Genomic DNA, 20,373 nt, shown 5'->3' on the forward strand with positions numbered 1-20,373 from the left:
ACGACAGCTGAGCTAGCTACAGTAACTTAGCACAATGTTTCATTGGCCTAGATAGCTAACGTTAGTGTGGAAGAATTTAGATGTTTTAGCTATTAGCACTTTTGATGCCACTAAACATGGTTTAGTCAGCTAAAAAGTACCCTAGTGTAGAACATGACTCAGAACCTCTGTTACCTCACTGAAAACTCAGAGCCTCCTTTCACAGGCACTTTTAACATCATTCGTGATTTCTTATTTGTCATTTAACAGTGATGGTAGACATCGACAGCAAGCATGCCCAAAAGAAAACGGAGTGTAGAACCTGCAGCCCAAAGCTCTCCTCCTACATGCATCCTTCATGTACCATCCATGTCTGATCATGGGGATTTCACGCCCCTCCGTAAAATTAAAGGATCTGCTTCAGAAAAACTGCAACTGCTTCAAAAGATCCGGGATAGACGTCTCAACCAACCGCATGACTCCCCATGTCGTATGCAATCAGTATGTGATCAGATCCCGGCAACTCTTCCTGATGACCTAGAAAGAGTAGGATATCACAGCAAGTGTTATAAGCACTTTGTCCGCCACTTTCATCGTCTGGGAGATGATACAGAACCAGGGCCATCAACCTCATCATGGCATCACTCTCCTCGTAAACCAGGAGGTTCTGCTGAACCCATCTTCCCGCCAGAGTGTATATTTTGTGAGAAAGTTGAGACCAAAGATGCTCATCGCAATACTGAGAGGCCTACAACCTTCCCATCCTTTAAAAACAAAGAAAATGCATGGGAGCAAATCGAAACACGGGCTGAGAAAATGGGTCTCTATCGACTCCATCGAAAGGTGAAAAACAAAGACCTCTTTGCATGTGAGGCCAAACACCATCCGTCATGTTTTAAAGCTTTCCGCACAGCATTCTACAACTATGAGCGTGCGATTCACAGAGCCGAAGCACCAAAGGAGCAGGCTTGCATGTCAGCCGCCCATGAAAAGGCATTCAACTCAGTACTGGAACACATTCAAACCCAGGTCATCCAGCAGAATAAAGTTCTACAGCTTTCTTCCTTGCGCTTGCTCTATGTCGAGGAACTGAAACTGAATGGATATGAGAACTCAAATTATCGGTCAGAGAAACTACTGAAACGCCTACAGAATGACCCAATCAAGGAGCATATCCACTTCACGAAGGTTGATCATGACAAATGTGATGTCATTTCTTTCTGGCTTGTGCACAGCTCAAACATAACAGTTTCCAATGCTCTCGCACGAGCATTCACACTCGGAAGCACAAACAAGAACCAAAATGTTGCCCTCCAACTTCGCCAGGGTATTCTACAGGCTTTCAGAGAGTGTAAAGACCAACCATGGCCACCAACAGCTGAAGACATGGAGCTCAATCCTGAAGACATCCTACCTCCAGACCTTGTCCGCTTTCTCAGCGTGCTAATGACTGGCAAGGAGGGCATCGAGACAGAAAAGGTGAAGCGTCTGGTCTTCTCCATTGGACAAGATCTGTGCCGTGCAGTGTCAGATGGAAAATGGAAGTTACCAAAGCACATTCTCCTCTGTGTGACTGTAAGGCACCTGTTCCGAAGCAAACAGCTCACCACAATACTACACAGGCTTGGACACTCTGAGAGCTACGATTTCGCCTTGGAGTTGGAAACTGCTCTCGCCAAGGTCCTGGATGAAGTCTCAACTTATCGTACACCACAAATTGTGACAGGAGAGGGCAACCTTGTATTCCACTGTGAGTGGGACAACTTGAATAAAACCACTACCAGTGTGCACGGCAGCAACATTGTAAACAGTGCTGGAGGAATCATGGTGCAGGAGGTCAAGCCCGGGTTCGAGAGCAGCAAGGACCGAATGCTACCTACCATCAATAGGTCACAACAGCGTAGCCTGAAGGTCGACACACCAAAAACTCTCCCACCCTTGCACTTTACTCGCGTTGGCCCGAAGTTCCCTGAAGGCTCATCATTCACACCGCCAGCAGAGAATGACACAGTCTATGCCACTACGATGCAAGAGTACTACATCTGGCTCTTCATCAGATACATCGGAAGCTGTGGCCTGCAACCTGTGCCTGGGCTAGGGGGTTTCACCTCTGCAACTGGTTCTCCCCCACCCAGCAAATCAACAGTCGACTACTGCACGCCTATCCACCAACCGATCACAGACAACGCAGTTGTTCGTGAGCTACTGAAGCGTTCCGAGGCAGCAACTGCTGAGGTGGGTCAGAGATGGGTCCTGAATACATTTGATCTGGGTGTCTGCATGAAAGCCCTTCCCATCATCTGGCGCTGGCCAAATGAATTTGCTAGTCATGTAGTAACGATTGGACCCTTCCACACATCCATGAACTACATCGGGATGCTCACTGGACACAAGATGCGTGGTTCTGGATATGCAGAGATTCTCTTTGAGGCACAACTAGTAACAAGTGGATCTCTCAAAGGTGTTCTCAGTGGAAAGGCCTACGCAAAGTCCCTCTTTTGCCTCAAAACAGTGTGTGAGGCAATGGAGAGGCTGTTGATGGAGAGATTCACTGAGGAGGAGAACATCATGATCTCTGACCCTGCTGTGCTTCTCAGAATGACCCAGTCTTGCAACCGAGAGCACCTCGATGAAGCCCTCAAAGACCCCTCAACTCTACTCCTCATCAAAAAGTACCATGCCTTTGAGGAAAAGGTGCGCAAGGGCCACCTGGGGAAGACTGCACCAGTGCCTTCAAAGGGAAGGGAAAAGTCGGGCCCTTGAAAAAGCTGGAGAAGAATCCCAGGTTTCACAGGGCATTCGGTGAACTGGGTGACAACTGGGATGCCAACCCTGAGGTGGAGAGGCAGTTGGAAAAATTCACCTGTGTGATGTACGGCCAGAGTCGCGAGTCATCAGTGGACATTGTCCGTGCCAAGCTGCTACGAAAAATGGTGGGAGAGGACAAGACCCTCACATCCAAGTCCAAGGTTGATCTGGCTCGCCTTCCTCCATGCCAGTCTGCCCTGAAGCCGCACATCCAGCGTGTGAACCACCGCGTAGCATTGTACAAAAGAGCCGATCAACCTATCATCGAAAAGCCAAAACCTTATGAGGAGCAAGGATGGATAAGGACTGATGAAGGACTGTTGAAACCAATGTGGTCCAGTGGTCCCATCCTACCAACCTCACTGGTGGATCTTCTGAACACAGGAGAGCACGAAGAGGAGGAGGAAGAGGAAGGAGAAGAAGAGTTTGACTCTGACGATTTCGATGAAAATGATGATGACTGACTCAGTGTAGAATCACTAATGCTAATGATGTTTATCTAAAACAAGCAAGAGAAGAGTGGTCACATTGAGTGCTAGGACTATTTTGACAGTTGTAATATTTAGAAAAATAAAACTTTGTGTTAACGTCTGTGTAGACGGACCTTAATATGAGTCTATTATTTCGTAAAACTGTGATTATTTTGTAAATAAAGCACTAATTAGCATACTAGTATACCATAGACACATGTAATCATGTTATGAATAGTTCTATCATGATCTATGCCCTTCAAAACATGGGTCTAGACACCTTCATTTTTCAATTATCTGCAATATTGGCTGAGATATGTCAAAAATCGTTTTTTTGATAATGGCAGCAGTAATTTGCATAAAAATGGTATGTGGGACATTTTCTCAGCTTGGGGCCATAGCTAGTCATTTTCTACACATTTTTTCCAATCTAGAAACACTGATTAGAAGTATATCTCCGGGGGGTGCAGGGGGACCTAGTCTTCCTACTAGACTACATATAATGATCTTTTTTCATAATCTTAATTTGCAGCAGAAACACTTTTGACATTGATGGTAATATTTTTCATTGTGAAATGGACTTTTAAAGCATTATATATGTACATATTCGCTGTATGCTTTTTTCCCTGGTTTATACTGTGGTGCCCTGCCCTGCGGTGGTGGTTCATTCACCAGTTATGATAAAAAATGACATATTGAGTTGCGACTCCATCCCAAGCAGTTCACGAGTCTCTGAGATCCCTAAGATGCAGGTACAACACTCTTTGGTGAGCTGGTAGGATATGCGATACACTTCTGAGCCATCTAGTTTGGGTTTGAATCTCCACACAACTATACCCTCTCGTCCTGGTGTTTCTCATGCAAAGCGATTCATCAATGTGTGTGTGCCGTCCTGATGGATGTTAAACCCGGGCATACCGTCTCCTAGTATTAGTTGGTGGATGTTAAAGATCTCATATCTCTTCTGTGAAGAGAATTACTAAGGGAAATAATAACAAACAAGGGAATTTATTACAATTCCATGGAGTGCAGTGTTGATGTGGAGAGAGGTGCAATACAGTACTGTATGTCCTGCATGTCTTAATTACCGCATCACAAAGATTTTTTTTTACTTGTAAAACTCCAAAATACATCTGCACATAGTGCTATTCAATGCCCAATGAGGTTGTTCTTTGGCCCTCATACTTATTACATGTATACACTCTTGGGAACCTTTCTCCATAGGCACAATGTTGGTAACGACCTCTTATAGCCCTATTTTCCCATAGTGCGCTCCTCTGGAACATGTCCTGATCATAAAAAGAGATAGATAGATAGGATATAGAGATAGGATAGGATAGGTACTGATATTCTATTACGCAGAAGGAATATTGTTTCAGGAACTCTGATATCACTAACATATCTCATTGTGGCTTTCTACGAAGTGGCAATACAGGTCAGCATACTCAGTGTGGCCACGCAGACTGGCCATCCTCAATCCAAATATCTGCTAGATGCATATAAGGGCACTTTTATTGCGCAATCGCATGTAATTTCACCTCATAACGATGTTTAGCATCGTTACTAAGGTTTTCCATGTAATTAAACAACATTTGGGCAGGTTGCACAACAAAAATTACGAACAGTATCACATTAAGCAATGACGTTCAAATCGTTGCTAAGGAGTTGTTTTCACCGCGCTAAAATGGCGGCGGCCGTAGCTAACCGGAAGTAATCCAAATTTGCGTCCACCCAGCCACAAGGAAAAAAATTCGTAAAACAACAACAACACTATGGAAGACACTTAAAAAAAAAAATTAGCATTGCCTTTGACACAATAATTAGTGGTTTATACTTGCACAGGGCAGTATTGTCACTATTTCCGATTAACATTAGGTTTCGGTTAATGTGATCAAACTGTTGGTACAGAATTGTTTTAAAGCGATCACTTTTTGCGCAGGGTAAGATGGCCGCGATTAAGCGACAAATTGCTTCCGTCATGCACTCCTGTGTACAGTATGCTCGATGTAATACAATTGAGTATAAAATGGGTTAACTTATATGTTTTGCGAGTATATGTGTGAGCAATATCAAAGTATAAAACCTCTAGTTACTGAGACTCGAGTCCTACAAACTAAAGCTTTACTTCAGGCGAGTCATCGCGGTTGCTCATCTCGCCAGTTCGTGCGACGCTAAAATGATTTGACGAATTCAATAAAACGAGAGCGATCACCGACTCGTGGTAGGTGTATACCACGTGAATTACTTCAGGTTTGTGCGAATTAAAAATGTTATAAAGCAAAACGAGTTGTGAGAAAGTAGAGGAGGCCATTAGGCCTATAATTATATAGTATTAGTATATCAAAGCCTGCGTTATGGTTGCCAACCTATTGTTTATTCGTGCTTTATTCTCAATTGCTGAGCGTCAAGCAAGGAAGCAGCACGTACCATTTTTAGCTCACCTGGACTTTATTCTGGTGAGCTTATGCGATTGTGTAGTGTCCTCAGGTGAGTCAGTCAGTGTCAGTCAGTGAGTCCGTAAACCCTTCAGTTATTATCACATGAAACATAAAGCTCTTCTCCCCCCTTGCCCCTTCCCTCCCCTCCCTCCTAAACTCCCCCCACACCCCTCCCCTCCGAGACTCTCCCTCGCTCCTCCCCTCCTAGACTCCCCTCTCACCCCTCCTCCTCAAAGCATCCTCCCTGCTTCTTCCCCCTTCCAACTTTCACCTTCATCTCCCCCAACCTTCTGCCTTGCTCTTCCCCCTCCTCAAATAACACCTCACTGTGCCTCACCCAATCTCCATCAAACCTTTTGTCCGCCCCATTCTTCCCTTTCTCCAAGCTATTCTGAAATCTCTGTAATCTCTGACACACCTTCAACAGCTCTCCCTACCTCTTCCTCCTCTTCCACATCTTACCCTACCCCTACCCCCCCCTGTTCTGGACCCGATGCTCCCCCTTCCTATTCATTAACGGTATGGACCTCAAACATCCGGGGCCTTCGCTCAAACTTGACTGACCTCTCCATACAGGTTGCTTCTGACAAACCAGATGTGATCTGCTTAACAGAAACTTTCCTCCTTCATGATGTCTCTGATGCCTTGGTATCTCTCCTCCGGTATGATAGACCTGAGCCTCGTCCTGGAGGTGGGGTTGCTATCTTTATAAAAAACTCTCTTCCTCACTCGCCCTCCACTGCCCTCTCTCCACCTCACCCCCAGGAATACCTTTGGCTACGGCTTCCCCTTCGCTCCCACCTTTTGTTCATATGTGTGTTGTACCATCCACCAAACAGCGATGACTCCATCTACATCTCACTGTCTGATAATATGGACCAACTTCTATCTACCCATCCCAACTCTCTCTTCCTCATATGTGGTGATTTCAATTGTCACCATGCCAGTTGGCTGGGTGTGGGTACCTCTCTCACCAGCCATGGCTCTTCAGCAAAGGACTTCTGCGACCCGGATCTCAGTCAAGAGCATCTTCTCTTCTGGATTTGGTTATGACAAACTTCCCTGAAAATGTCTGCTGCTCTTCTTCTGCTCCAATCGGCTCATCTGATCATGTGCTTGTCAAAGTGGACATCTCTCTGACCATTCTCAGAGAGCCTCCTCAGCGTCGAGTCTGGCATTTCACTCAGGCCAACTGGCACGGTCTTCAAGCAGCCATCAATCATCTGGACTGGTCTCCCATCTCTACCGCCTCTGACATCAACTAATCCTGGGAATTCTTTCAAAGTAAATTGCTCTCTCTCATGCACAGATTTATCCCATCTCGTCTTCAGTTGTCATACCCTTCCTCCCGTCCATGGTACACGGAATCTTGTGGTGAGGCTGTTGCCCTGAAACAACTTGCTTTCGTCTCCTGGAAAGCAAATCCAACGGAAGGAAATCTCATTTCCTTTCACAAAGCCCGAAACAAGTGTGTGTCCACCCTCAGGAGAGCCAGGAAACAATATCTCACCGTTCTCAAGACCGAACTCTCTTATCTGTCTCCCTCTTCCAAATCCTGGTGGCGTCTGGTCAAATCTGTTTCTGGTGTTTGTTCCCCCTCCATCCCCTCCCTCACCTCAAACGGCTTAACGGCTGACTCCGCACGTGGAAAAGCTGAATGCCTCAACTCTGTGTTTGCCTCTAAATCTTGTGTCCCAAACCCATCCCTCTCTGTACCCGTCGTACCCAGCTGCTCCTGGACTCTGTGTCCTTTCCTCCTGACAAGGCGGAAAAGTTTCTGTCAACCCTCGACTCTGATTCTGCAACTGGTCCTGACGGCATCAGCCCACGGGTCCTAAAATCATGTTCTTCTGCACTTTCACTCCCTCTTTCTGTTCTCTTCACCCTCTCTTTTGCTCAAGGTCATCTGCCATCTGCTTGGAAATCAGCCAACATCACCGCTTTGCACAAAAAAGGTGCAAAAACAGATCCCAGCAACTACAGACCAATCAGCCTTCTCCCAATTATCAGCAAAGTCATGGAATCCATCATTGCTTCAGATATGAAATCTTTCCTCTTCTCCAATGGCTTGATCTCTGATCATCAATTTGGTTTCAGACCTGGTCACTCTACTCTGGACATGCTGCTTCTGCTTTCTCAACAATGGATGGAGGTCCTCAACACCAAACAGGAAATTAGAGCCGTCTCCCTTGACATTTCACGTGCCTTCGATACGGTCTGGCACCCTGCTCTGCTCACCAAACTCTCCTCCTTTGGTATCCATGGAAATCTCCACGCATGGCTGGCGGACTTCCTCTCTGGTCGTAGTCAACGTGTGGCCCTGAATGGGTTTCTCTCATCTCCTCTTCCTGTTCAGGCTGGAGTTCCCCAAGGTAGTGTTCTGGGCCCTGTGCTTTTTCTGGTCTTCATCAATGATCTCTCTGACTCTCTTGAAAATCCTCTCTATCTCTTTGCTGACGACTCTACGCTCTGTCGCTCCATTTCTCATCCCTCAGTTCGGCAGTCTGCAGCCTCCTCACTCTCTGCAGACCTGGACAAAATCACAGACTGGGCAAACAAATGGAACTTGTCTTTCAATCCTGATAAATCTCACACTCTTACGATGTCTCTCCGAAAAGACCGACTGGAAAACCCTCCCATCCACTTTCTGAATAATCCTCTCCAAGAAGTTCTGTCACTCAAGCTTTTGGGTCTCACTATTTGCCATGATCTTTCCTGGGAAAACCACATTTCAAATCTGGCCTCCAAAGCCAGTCGCCGACTGGGCATCCTCCGTCGTGCGAAGTCCTTCCTTTGCACACCTGAGCTCCTCACCACATACAAGGCTTTCATCCGCAGCTCTATGGAATACTGCTCTCCCCTCTGGTCTGGTGCTCCTGCCTCACACCTAGCCCGTCTTCACGCTGTTGAAACCAAAGCGTTCAGAATCATTGGAATCTCCCGCGATGAAGCTAACTCCAAGGGCCTTTCACTCACTCACCACAGGCAGGTTGGTGGTCTTTCCGTCTTCTACCGACTCCTCTCTGGCCTTGCCCCCCCAGCCCTCTCTGGGCTCTGTCCCCCAAATATTCCTACAGGTCACACAAGATCTGCCTGCAACCCTCTTATGGTTAAACTGCCAAAATCAAGACTTTCTGCTCACCTTCACTCCTTCATTCCTCTTTTCTCCCGCCTCTGGAACAAACTCCCTCACTCTCTTCAACCCCACTGCACCCTCCAGGTCTTTAAAACAGCTGTTCACCACCATCTCTTATCCTCCCCCATCCAAAACCTTGATCTTTTCTACCCCCGCTAATTTCGGTCCCCTTGTGTTTTATATCTCGCCCCCCCCGCCCTCCCCCTCCCACGCCTCCTGCCCCCAAGTCCTCTCCCTCCCACACTTCTCCCTGCTCTCAAATGTTGTGGTTGTGTGCTTCCCCTTCTCTCCCCATCTTGTCTTCCGCTCCCTCTTTTTGTGTGTTTTGTTTGTCTGGTTGATTTGTTTGTGAAATAAATGTTAGCTCTTTCACGAGCCTCGATTCAGTATACAAAAAAAAAACAAAAAAAAAACTTGGCTACAAGCTTAATATCTGATGCCCAACGAAGGTGTTTTGACCGCATCAAAATCTGCGCTCATTAACGTGTTGAAATCAGGCCTGAAACACTAAAATAATACCTGTCCTAACTTACAGGGGGCGATAAAAACACGACCTGTAAACATATCGCTGTAATCAGCATCGAGAGGTACCAATTGATTCTGTGCATGAACAGAGTTTCAATATTTTATGACGTCATTGACCTGTGCTCCTGATCCAGGTGAGCTTCAGGACCCGTGGTCCTATTTCTCGTACTTGGGATGACTTGGCCGATTGCGGGTTCAAACCGCTGACCTCTTAGCTTGAGAGGAGATGCTCTCAACATTTCTCCACAAATTGTGGTACTTTGGTTATATTAGTAAAATAATAACATTTTGAAAAGAATGTTCATATGTTATGTAATTCTTGGTATGCAAAATGAAGGCTCAGGGAAGAGTGAGAGCAATGCACTGCCAGTGGGGCAGTAGGTGGGTGCAATAAAGGGATTAATGAGGAGAAGGGGTGAGAGAACATCACAACCTGTAACTGGATGGAGAGAGGAGGGGAAGGTTAATGAGAAGAGGAGAGTTCACAGGTGGGGATAGAGGTAGATCTGAAGTGGTGCTGCGCTGCTACTGCAAAGCCGTGGAGGGAAAAGAGTGGGATTGAAAAAGGTTCCAAAAGTGGGAGAAAAAAGGAACATAAAGGTGAGCAGCATAATGAGGTTGTTGATGGAAGAACGGGTGACTTGGAGCGATGAAGACGGAGGGTCCGCCGACCTGTCTGCAATGAGGGAGCAGCAGGCCATGGACATCTTTGTGGGAGAAACCAATGACGTTTATATCCTTGGATTCCACTGCATTACGCAGAGACAGGTGTGAAGCAGAGGATCCATTTCAGAAGTGAGAGCTGTGTATTGATCTACAGACAAAGACCTTTATGTTCATATTCACCGAGGAAAGAAATGATGGCGGATGCTCGCTTTCAGCTGACTTCAGAGGGCAGATTTGGTGTTTTTCTTTTGAATGAAAAGCATCGTCTGCCCAAAAAAATCATAGCTGATTAGTGAGGCCCAGAAATTCCAGTGACAACCTTTTCCAGCAAGGGTTGATTTGTAGAACCTTCCAGAAAGATGGCTGTATGATTATCCTGGATTGCAAGACGTGCTCCAAGTGTTATACCACTATTGCCGTGGTTCCCAAACTTTTTTGCCCATGACCAAAAATTTGAAATCGCATTCCCCCCGCGACCCAAATGTTATCGGTACCTACGATAATAATTGTTGGGGAAAACGCTTTCGACGTGAAAACCCCCCTCAAAAACCGGGATTTTGAGGGTTTTTTTCAAGTTCCGTTCGAGTCGCAACCCTGGGTTTGAGAACCCCTGCACTATCGGATCCTTTCCAGGTTAGCAGAGAGGTAAACCACTGCTGCCATCATCTTGTTGGTGAGATGTGCAGTTGTAGTAAATATAATGTGGAGTCATCTGCAAAGAGGGCAAACGTTTTTCAGAGCATCGGAGAGGTCATTAATGTATATGAGAAATAGGACTGGGTGAAAGATGCTGCCTTTAAGAACTCCAGCCTCTACTCTGAGAAGAGGTGAGAGGATTATTTTGAAGAGTTGCGCGCAATTTGTCCGAGTTTAAGGAAGTCAGCAAGCTTTGTCGGAATGAAGGTGGCCTTGTATTCCACAAGTAGGTCAAGGTGCCAGAATGTGCGAGATTTGCCCACAGACACAGCCTTGACCTCTAGGTTGATATTCAGGGTCTCCTTCCATAAGCCAATCGTTGAGAGGTAATTACCATCGAGTGTAGCCAAGTCTTAGTCATCAGGATTGCTTGTAAATGCACCGCAAGTAAATTACCATATAAACTTTATTATAACACGGCTGTGATGGGCCAAATTATCTCTGTTTACCGATTCGTTATTGCAAACCCTTCACATTAACAATTTAACGTTTATTTGTGGTGGTTTGTTCGTCTGGCCTGTGTTTACAGGGCCGATGAGGCTTGGATGGTCATGGGGATGCTAGAATACGTGGCTGGCGTGTGGCATGTCCGTCTCTACATCTACTCTGCGGTTGCGTTTGGATGTGGAATTTGGGCTGCCTTGCATTATTCAAAAACCAGGAGGAAGAGTGCACCTGCTCAGGTGGGATGGGATAGATTGTGCTGGTGAGGACGAAAGAATAACCATGACGATGGTTCGTGTAGCTCCGTGGTTCTTAACCTGGGTTCGAGCGAACCCCATGGGTTCAGTGAGCCAGTCTCAGGGGTTCGGCGGAGGTCCTCAAACGCATTGCAATTTGTTTTTTTATTTATTTTTAGTTTTGTATCAATTTTGAATCGATGTGTAATTACGCTTATTATTAATATTATTATTTTGCTATGTATGTTACGAACGAATGGAAATGTTATTTGTAATTGTATTCCCATCCCATTCATGGTTTCTCTGGTCTGTGTTTAAGATAAGTTGTTTCACACTGACTGTAGTAAGTTGAATCAATGAGCAACTTGCTAATTATTCTGTTGATGGTGCTTACTTGCTTACTTACTTACTGGGTTTTGGACTTTGCAGGTGTTCGGAAATTCCAGTGAATAGCCTCGATTAGCTTGCCGTGTGCCGTGCGTCATTGGTCGCGCCTTACTTTGGAGTTACCGATTAATTGAAAAGTAAGTTGGAAATGTTTGTGGATATGCAGGGCGGGTTCAGAGTTATATTAAAGTCAAAAGTGGATGGTGATTATAAAATATGATTGAATTACTCAGAAAATTAGGTGGAGATGATATAACTCCTTTGGTCGCAATTCAAAACTAACAGTTCTCAGTTTTCTATGTAATATTATCATGGGATTTGAGGTGACAGAGTTGAGTAGATAATAAATCCCGTCATCGTAACTATAAGTTATGTTTTCTTCATTAAAATTTCTCAGTTTTCAGAGGGGTACTGATTATATTTAAGCATGTTCCTTTTTAAATTTTTGTCATATAATTATTTGCCCGAACTCAATTAAGATCAGTTTGTTACTTTTTTGCGGTATGTTGAGCAAAAAAAGGAAGTGGTCGGAGGATTACGTGCGGCACGGATTCACGTGTTTGACGGAACGGGACGGAAGTCAGCGTCCTCAATGCATGCTTTGCAATGTCAAGTTGAGCAACTCCAGCGTAGAACCAGCAAAACTACGGGAACACTTCAAAAAACTGCACGGCGAGGGGCAGTACAAAGACGCAACGCTGGATGAATTCAAATTGAAGAGAGTCCGATTCGACGCAAGTGCTACCTTGCCCACTCTCAGCTTCGTTCCAATTGACAAACCGATCCTCACCGCGTCGTATGAAGTTGCGTACCTGATCGCAAAGCAGGGCAAACCACACACTGTTGGTGAGACACTCATCAAACCGGCCGCGTTGAAGATGGCCAACATCATGCTGGGAAAAGCTGCTGAAAACAAGTTGTCTCTCGTTCCACTCTCAAGTGACACCATCAGATGCTGAATCGACGACATGAGCGACGACATCCTCGCCCAGGTAGTTGCAGATTTAGTCGCGAGCCCGACGAAATTCAGCCTTCAACTCGACGAGACCACCGACGTTTCGAATTTGAGCCAGCTCATCTTATTTGTGCGTTATGTCAAAGGAGACGGGATCAAGGAAGACTTTCTGTTCTGCAAGCCGCTCACAACAACGACGAAGGCAGCTGACGTGAAGAAGCTTGTGGACGACTTCTTCAGAAGCAACGGCCGCTCGTGGAACATGGTGTCTGCAGTTTGCTCGGACGGAACTCCAGCCATGCTGGGATGCAACTCCGGTTTTGGAGTGCTGGTGAAGGCCGATGCACCACACATCATCGTCACGCACTGCGTCCTGCACAGACACGCGCTGGCATCAAAAACCCTGCCTCCAAAACTGGCCAATGTTCTGAAAATCGTCGTTGAAACTGTGAATTACGTGCGAAGCCGTGCTCTGAATCATCACATCTTCAAAGAGCTGCGCAATGAAATCGGCTCTGAATTCGAAGTCCTTCTCTACCACTCTAATGTTCGATGGTTATCACGAGGAAAGGTTGTGAGCCGTGTTTTTGCCTTGCGTGTAGAATTAGCCCTGTTTTTGCGAGAACACCAGCATTGCCATGCAACGCATTTCCAAGAGTCAGAGTTCATTCTCGCCTTGGCGTACTTGGCTGACATCTTCGACGCACTCAATCATCTCAATTGCCAGATGCAGGGCGGTGGAGTGAATGTCATCGAATCTGAAGAAAAGCTGAGCGCTTTCCGAAAGAAGTTACCGTTGTGGAGGCGGCGAACAGAGAACGACAACTTCGTGAACTTTTCGCTACTGGACGAGTGCGTGAACGTGATCGAAGATGAGTCTGAAGTTGGAGGCACTGCTGTACCGGCGGAGCTGAAGCAAGCGATTGCCACGCACTTGGATGAGCTGGGAAAGTCATTCGACGGCTACTTCCCTGACCAAGAGCAATACCTAGCATGTGTGCGGGGCAGCCATTTACTTTCGACGTTGCAACGGCAGATGTCAACGACCAATACCTCAACAACCTCATCGAACTTCAGCAGAGCCAGACTCAACAACAACTCTATGGCACAACAACACTCTCAACGTTTTGGTGCCGCCAAATGGAAGGGTATCCTCACATCGCTAAAATTGCCCTTGAGATCCTCACGCCGTTTGTTACAACGTATCTCTGCGAGCATGCGTTTTCGAAACTGGTGGACATTAAAACAAAGAAAAGGAGCAGGCTTGCATGCGAAAATGATTTGAGGGTGGCCCTTGCCAAAACAAAACCACGCATTTCCCAGGTCGCCTCCCGAAAAGAAGAACAGAAAACACATTAAGATGAAATTCTTCTTAATTTTATTGTCAAATTTGAGGGGTTCCGTGAGTGTTCGTTAGGGTTCCGTGCCTTTAAAAAGGTTAAGAACCACTGGTGTAGCTACACAAGGGTGTACGGTCAACACCTTTCAAAATTGAGATAACTGTCATCAAAACTATGGTCATGTGCAACAAAGGTCGGAAGACGAAGATGTAAAGACAGAATTATAGCTCGTGGTCGAAGGAAGAAAACCAAGGTGATGTCCGAAAAAGACGTTGATTGAAACTGTCAAGAGAGATGGGGAACGTTTGGATTTGCACGAAAGGGACACAATGGATAGGTCTACATGGAGGACTGCCATCGCTCAACCAATACCCTGAAAATGGGCATAAAACCTTTTTGTTGTTGTTGTTGTTTTATGGTCAATACTTGTTTGAAGAGAGATGTTCACGATGTGAATGTTGTTGTTCGTATGCAGCCTGTGGCTTCTGGTTGCGTTATTTCTCTGGAGGCGCGTTTGTGCCGCTGATGCAGTGCCCAAATTACCAGTGAGCTGGTACTCAATTTACCGACCTCAGAAGGATGACAGGCCGAGTCAACCCCCCTTTCATTAATTCAATGATCGACTGGGATTCAAACTCAGAATCCTAGGATCCCAAGCCAGCACCCTAACCGTTTAGCCAACACCAGGCTTGTGAATGTTGTGATCGCACCTTTCGAGTTAATTTGCGATCCATAAGCATTAGTTGTTTTAAACCTTGATGCAGCCCAGCTGTAATGGAGGAAACTTTTTTTTTTTTTTTGGAAAGGAGACGCACACTACATTCTTCAATGAGGCAGCTTGTATTACACCACGCACACGAAGAGAAAAGTGGGGTTAAGCAATTGGGTCATGTTCGTCCTTCCATCTATCTATCTTAAAACGTCAATTTATGATCGAGGAACAACTTGGTTATATTGAATGTTATATTCTGAACATAAATCGAAAAATAAACCTGTAAATTAGCAGAAATTTGTCTTTGAAGTCGTCCCAGTTGCACATGTGCAGAGGAGTGAGATAATATATTTATTCTGGCTGCCTCTCTGGCAGTCCAACAAAATGTGAAAATCATTCCAAAGAGGAAATTTACTGTTTGTAAGAATGTTATAAAGAACAAACCACAGGCTCAAATAACTAATTTAACCTGTTAGATTAGGTGGTGTAATAGACACAGGGTAAAATGGTGGTGAAACCCTGAATTAATGTATTTATACAACTTTAAACCTTTATTTAAATTGAATTATATACTTGATCAGTATATAACAAATCACCTTATTTGCACTTTCAAAACCCTTCCGTCTAGCAGTACTCGGACATGTTGATTAAGGTAGTACGTATATAATTATAAGGGTGGTGTATAAGTCTGCCTCAATAGCGCTAAACTTCCGGACTTTTTAAAACGATCTTTACTATCATAAACTTTATTTAAATTGAAGTACGTATATACTTGAAAACTGTGTGGGGTAACGTGTTCTATGAACTCTCCAGTGACATTAAGGTGGACGGAGGTTATGTATTCACCCCTCTTTGTCTGTTTGTGAGCAGGATATCTCAAAAAGTTTTGGACGGATTAGGACAAAAGTTTGTGGATGAGTTGGTTAGGTGAGAAGATGAAGCTGATTTGATTTGATTCAGGTCTGGATGCAGATCCGGCCTATCGGTGGAAAACAAAATGTAAACTGTTCAGCCTGATGGAGGTATGCACTCTATCGAGTGCCGTTCTAGTTAAGAGGGTGCTATCTCGTCGAAACAATTTGACTTGAGTTGAGTTCATAATCGTTCACAATCAGTCATTTCCTTCTCCATTGCTTGAGGTGGATTATTGAATTATCATAAGGGACCATTTATCCCGTGAGGCTGTTGGGTTCGCTGTCTTCTATGCAATGGTCCATTGGGAGAAAGTTCTCTATAAGGGGAACTACGTAGTCTATTCCTTTTCATCCCCTTATTGCCATTTCCTTCCTTTATTTCTTCTCTCCTCTTCGCCAACTACAGTATGTGGCCTTTCCTTATCTTTCCTATCCTCTGCACCCCTCTTGTTTTTGTCGACTTTTCTTTCTTGTAAATATATTCCTTCCCTTCATTTGTTTATTCAATATGCAGGTGACCCCTAAATGCTAGTAGTCAGCAGTTTACGTGCATACACCTGAAGATGTTTTAATACTCATTGGGATCTTTGAATGAAAAACATGTGACCATTCATAGGTCATGCCCTAACCCACAGTCTTGCCACAAAAGTTTGTTTAAGTATCTATCTATAATTCCACTAATCTCTGTCTGTGTGTGTGTGTGTGTGTGTGTGTGTGTGTGTGTGTGTGTGTGTGTGTGTGTGTGTGTGTGTGTGTGTGTGTATGCGACCGCTGTTTCTCGACAACTACCGGTCCGATATACTTGAAACTTGCCAGGTATATTGCTGGGGACCCGAGGATGTGCCTTTTCAAGGTTTCATATTAATCGGACAAGTAGTTACCGAGCTATGTCCAAAAAACGATTCAACCAATCAGAGAGCAGCGAGCTATCACGTGTGCCGAACGTGCCGAACAGACTCTGCCTCGGACGGCACATTTGAGAGCGTATTCATTTATTTCACGTTGGCAAACTATGTTGGCGTTAAACTATGTTTTAAAACTAATTAAAACTACTTTGCGATTCATCGTAACTGCGATTCGTAACTGCCGTTCGCTTTGGCTTTGCGAATGGACCAAACCATTTCATGTAAATAGAGGGGGGGGGATTGTCACCGTACTCGCAAGCCGTTCGCTTTGGACCAAACCATTTCATGTAAATAGAGGGGGGGGATATAATTTTAGATATAGATATAGTACGGGCATGCCCTAGTATATTATGATGCAAAGATGAACTGATTCGATTTTGGCATCAAAGGTCAAAGAACATTCTGAAGAACAGCTAAAGGGATTTAAATCAAAATTGGTGCAAGTATGTAAAATGATGTAATAATGTGAACGGAAGCATATCGGTTGACGTTGCCACGGGCCTATACATACAGAGGGAATAGACAGGGGTAAAGGAGAAAAAGATGATAGTGCACCTTGTGGCTTGTAGTGAGCAGGTGGAGATGAACCTCGGTGCCTTGCCGAGGCTTGATGACGTCCATGCATGGATCCCAGATGAGCTGTCTTGTTCTTGTACCTGTGCTGAGCTGATTACTGAACAGCCGTTTCATTCTGGGACCACTCTGTGCCAACTGAGACCGAGGCGACTCTCACTACTGGCCGGTTCACTGCCAGCACAAACTTTAATCTGGCAACCCCTCCTCCCCTCCCCCCAACCCTTTCTCCTCACTCCCATGGTGCAACGTATCCCTCCGAACTTTGTAGATAGACCCACTTTGAATTCCATCATGATGGTCTTTGATCCATGGAACGGCATAGGTCTATTAGGGTAATGAGATGGGATGAGGGGTGGAGGGAGTGGATTCATAACTACAAATTAAGTGTGTGCTCTACATTCTGTTGGTGCTGTTGACTTTGAACAACGTGCCTGGCTCACCGATTGGCTGCCTTGTATTCCAGGTCGACACCTGCTCATGTTGTTCATCTAAAAGGAGAATTAACAAGACGGGCAAAAAGGATGTTGTCCCCCTGGGCCTGCCACCCGTCAAAATATTTTTTGCGTCGGAGACTGGAACTGCCAAGGTAGCTGTTGAATTGTTCAGTGAAATTTCTTGATGCTGTATCCATCTTTGGAAAGATTTGTTTGTTTTGAAAAGTTGGAATGGTATTGTTCCACAGATTATGCCATTCAAGAATGTCACTTTTCAAGCCAAATATTTATTTTCTCGTATGAAAAGGATATAAATAAAAATCGAGGTTGTTGTTTATCACAGGTGCTTTGGGATGCTTTCAAATGTATTTTCAAAATTGAAAAGTTTTTGCTGCTGTACTACTTTTGTTTCTTCCTTTGTGTAGAAATTTGCAGAAAACCTTTCTCAGGAAGTAGAATCTTTGGGTTATCAGTCAACTGTGCTTCACCTGAAAAATTACGATCCAGAAGATGGCTTGTTGGAAGAGGTACGCTAACTACTGTAGGATGATTCTATCATTATTATCAACTGTTTTTATTTTAATTTTAAATGTGCTGTCGTCCGTCTGACGATTAATTGGTTGTTTATTATTATTTTTGTCCAAACGTTTTCATCCGATATTCTTTACTCACAAAATGTATAAATACACAAGTTATGACCTCAAATATGTTATTAATAATTGAAGAACCATGATGATTATTTTGCTATGGGGTCCAGGCTCGCAATGGTTCGCTGTGTGCCTTTGTGTTGCCGACGTACACTGAGGGCAACCCACCGGATGCTGCTGCCTGGTTCTGCAAGTGGCTTTCTGAGGCTGCCAACGATTTTCGCTATGAGAAGACTCACCTCTCTGGCCTACGCTACATCGTCCTGGGCCTGGGGAACTCCTTTTATGAGGAACATTACAACAAGGTGCAGGAATGAGGAAATGCCAGCTCATTGCAGTTTATTTTTACTTTACACTTGCCTTACTTGCATGTTTATACATGTATATATTGTTACGGAACCCAACGTCGGCCTCTCTTCCCCTTATCGAGGGGGGATTAATCCCCTCGTCTATGACTGACCGACGTGGTCCCGGGGGTATGACGTCATGCCCGGTCGGCGCTGGGTAGGGTATTAGGCCCAACCGTCCTATGACCTAAATACCAGCGCCTCTTGGTACGCGAGGAAATACTCCCGCTCACGGCCGTAGCGTAATAGATTGGTTGCGCCGAGCGATTGGTTGCTCAACTGCGGCGTGAGCCGTTTATCGAAGGGGCTAAACCCGATTCCTATGCGTCGGCCGAATCGCGCCACGTATACTCAATTTGGAAACCTCTAAAGCGACCGAATGTGAAGAAGAAGACAAAGTAGGAAGAACAGGGATTTATTATTATTTACACACAACTAAAGGAAGAAAAGCAATCAAAGTAATATACAAGGAAATGGAAGAATCAGAAGGACACAGGGCAATTTCTAGCCTATCTATGCAGTCTTACTTAAACCCAGGGACAAGACACACAAAACAAACTCACGTACACGAATGGGGAATTTCAGAGTGGATTGGCTGGAGGGAGAGGAAGGTAGGACCACAAGGCTGGAAGGTTTGGCAGGGCGCACAGCAAGCAGGTCCTTTCCGGGCTGGGAGCGAGCAGGGCGGCGGCGGCACACGTATCTCGTCCTTCCTCGACACGCCTCGGGCTCTTTTTGTCATCTGCTGCGGTCCTCTCCTCCCTCAAAATCGTCTGACGCGTCTCTCTCCCTCAATCATCTGGTGCACGATTTTCGCACGCATATATCATACATCAAGCGCGGGTGTGCCACGTCCTCGTCTGTTTCGGTACCGCCCTCCCCCGTGCTCTGTTTCGTGACCTTATATGGCAATGCCACGGGCTTGTCTCCTTATTTGGGCATGGAGCCGAACGGCGCGCCACTCGTGGCGAGCCACGGGCTTGTCTCCTTATTTGGGCATGGAGCCGAACGGCGCGCCCCTCGTGGCGAGCCACGGGCTTGTCTCCTTATTTGGGCATGGGGCCGAACAGCCCCGCCCCTCCTGTCCAAACAGAGCACGGAGCACATATTCATTATAGCAGCGAACGCCGCTTCCAAAGCCAGGCCAGTTGAGGGGGCGCGCACCCCACGCTTGTTAAGTTGCGTTACCCAGAGAGGGAGAGTTCGGCTGGGAAAGGTAATTATTGAAGGGGAGCTATCCTTATTTGATTCGGTGCAACGCAATGAATTAGTGGACCACAGAGCCTTATACTGACATTTACTAAGGACATAACTACTGAGGGGAAACTTATGATTGGCTACGTGTGTGCGATGGCCGAACTAAGGACGACCTTTGACCTTTACAATTGGAGGTATTTACAAGGAATATTTACAGCAAATTACACACACAGTTCCCAAATCCTCAACAATATGTATGTATATTCTTATGTATATATGTATATGTATTATAATTGTGAAGGAGCTCGGGCTCCCACGTCGATCGGAAGAATGGACGCGACAAAAAGCTGGAATTCGTCCGAGTTGCTTTATTCAAACAAAACACTCAGGTACTCTGAAAAGCCCGTTTATCGGGCAGCAATATATATACACACATTATCCCGGAGCGTTTGCCCAGGAAAGGCGAGAGGGGGCGTGGCCGAGCGTCCTGGCTGCGGCCTGGCAAGTTGAGGGCGAGCCTGCCCGGGCGTCCTGGACGAGCCCGGCATGGTGATCGCTCCG

The 20,373-nt window shown here is 45.6% G+C and overlaps 1 protein-coding gene across 11 annotated transcripts in view; it reads left to right on the forward strand.

Moving 5' to 3' along the window:
- Positions 1-5,172: 5,172 nt before the first annotated feature.
- The window catches only part of LOC137431148 (S-adenosyl-L-methionine-dependent tRNA 4-demethylwyosine synthase TYW1), a 34,970-nt gene continuing 19,769 nt past the window's right edge, over positions 5,173-20,373 (forward strand). For 2 of the 11 annotated variants that reach the window (XM_068122142.2, XM_078781536.1), the window contains exons 1-5: positions 5,191-5,478; positions 11,248-11,401; positions 17,651-17,773; positions 18,047-18,148; positions 18,379-18,573. In XM_068122142.2, the coding sequence (XP_067978243.2) occupies positions 11,264-11,401; positions 17,651-17,773; positions 18,047-18,148; positions 18,379-18,573 (558 nt within the window). In that variant the 5' untranslated portion in view covers positions 5,191-5,478; positions 11,248-11,263. Of the gene's footprint in view, positions 5,508-11,247; positions 11,402-17,650; positions 17,774-18,046; positions 18,149-18,378; positions 18,574-20,373 lie in introns of all 11 variants that reach the window. The other 9 variants (XM_068122144.2, XM_078781535.1, XM_068122143.2 and 6 more) reach the window with 9 other exon arrangements.

The sequence above is a fragment of the Myxine glutinosa genome, chromosome 7 (assembly GCF_964187855.1).
Source record: "Myxine glutinosa chromosome 7, kmMyxGlut1.1, whole genome shotgun sequence".
Classification (NCBI taxonomy): Eukaryota; Metazoa; Chordata; class Myxini; order Myxiniformes; family Myxinidae; genus Myxine; species Myxine glutinosa.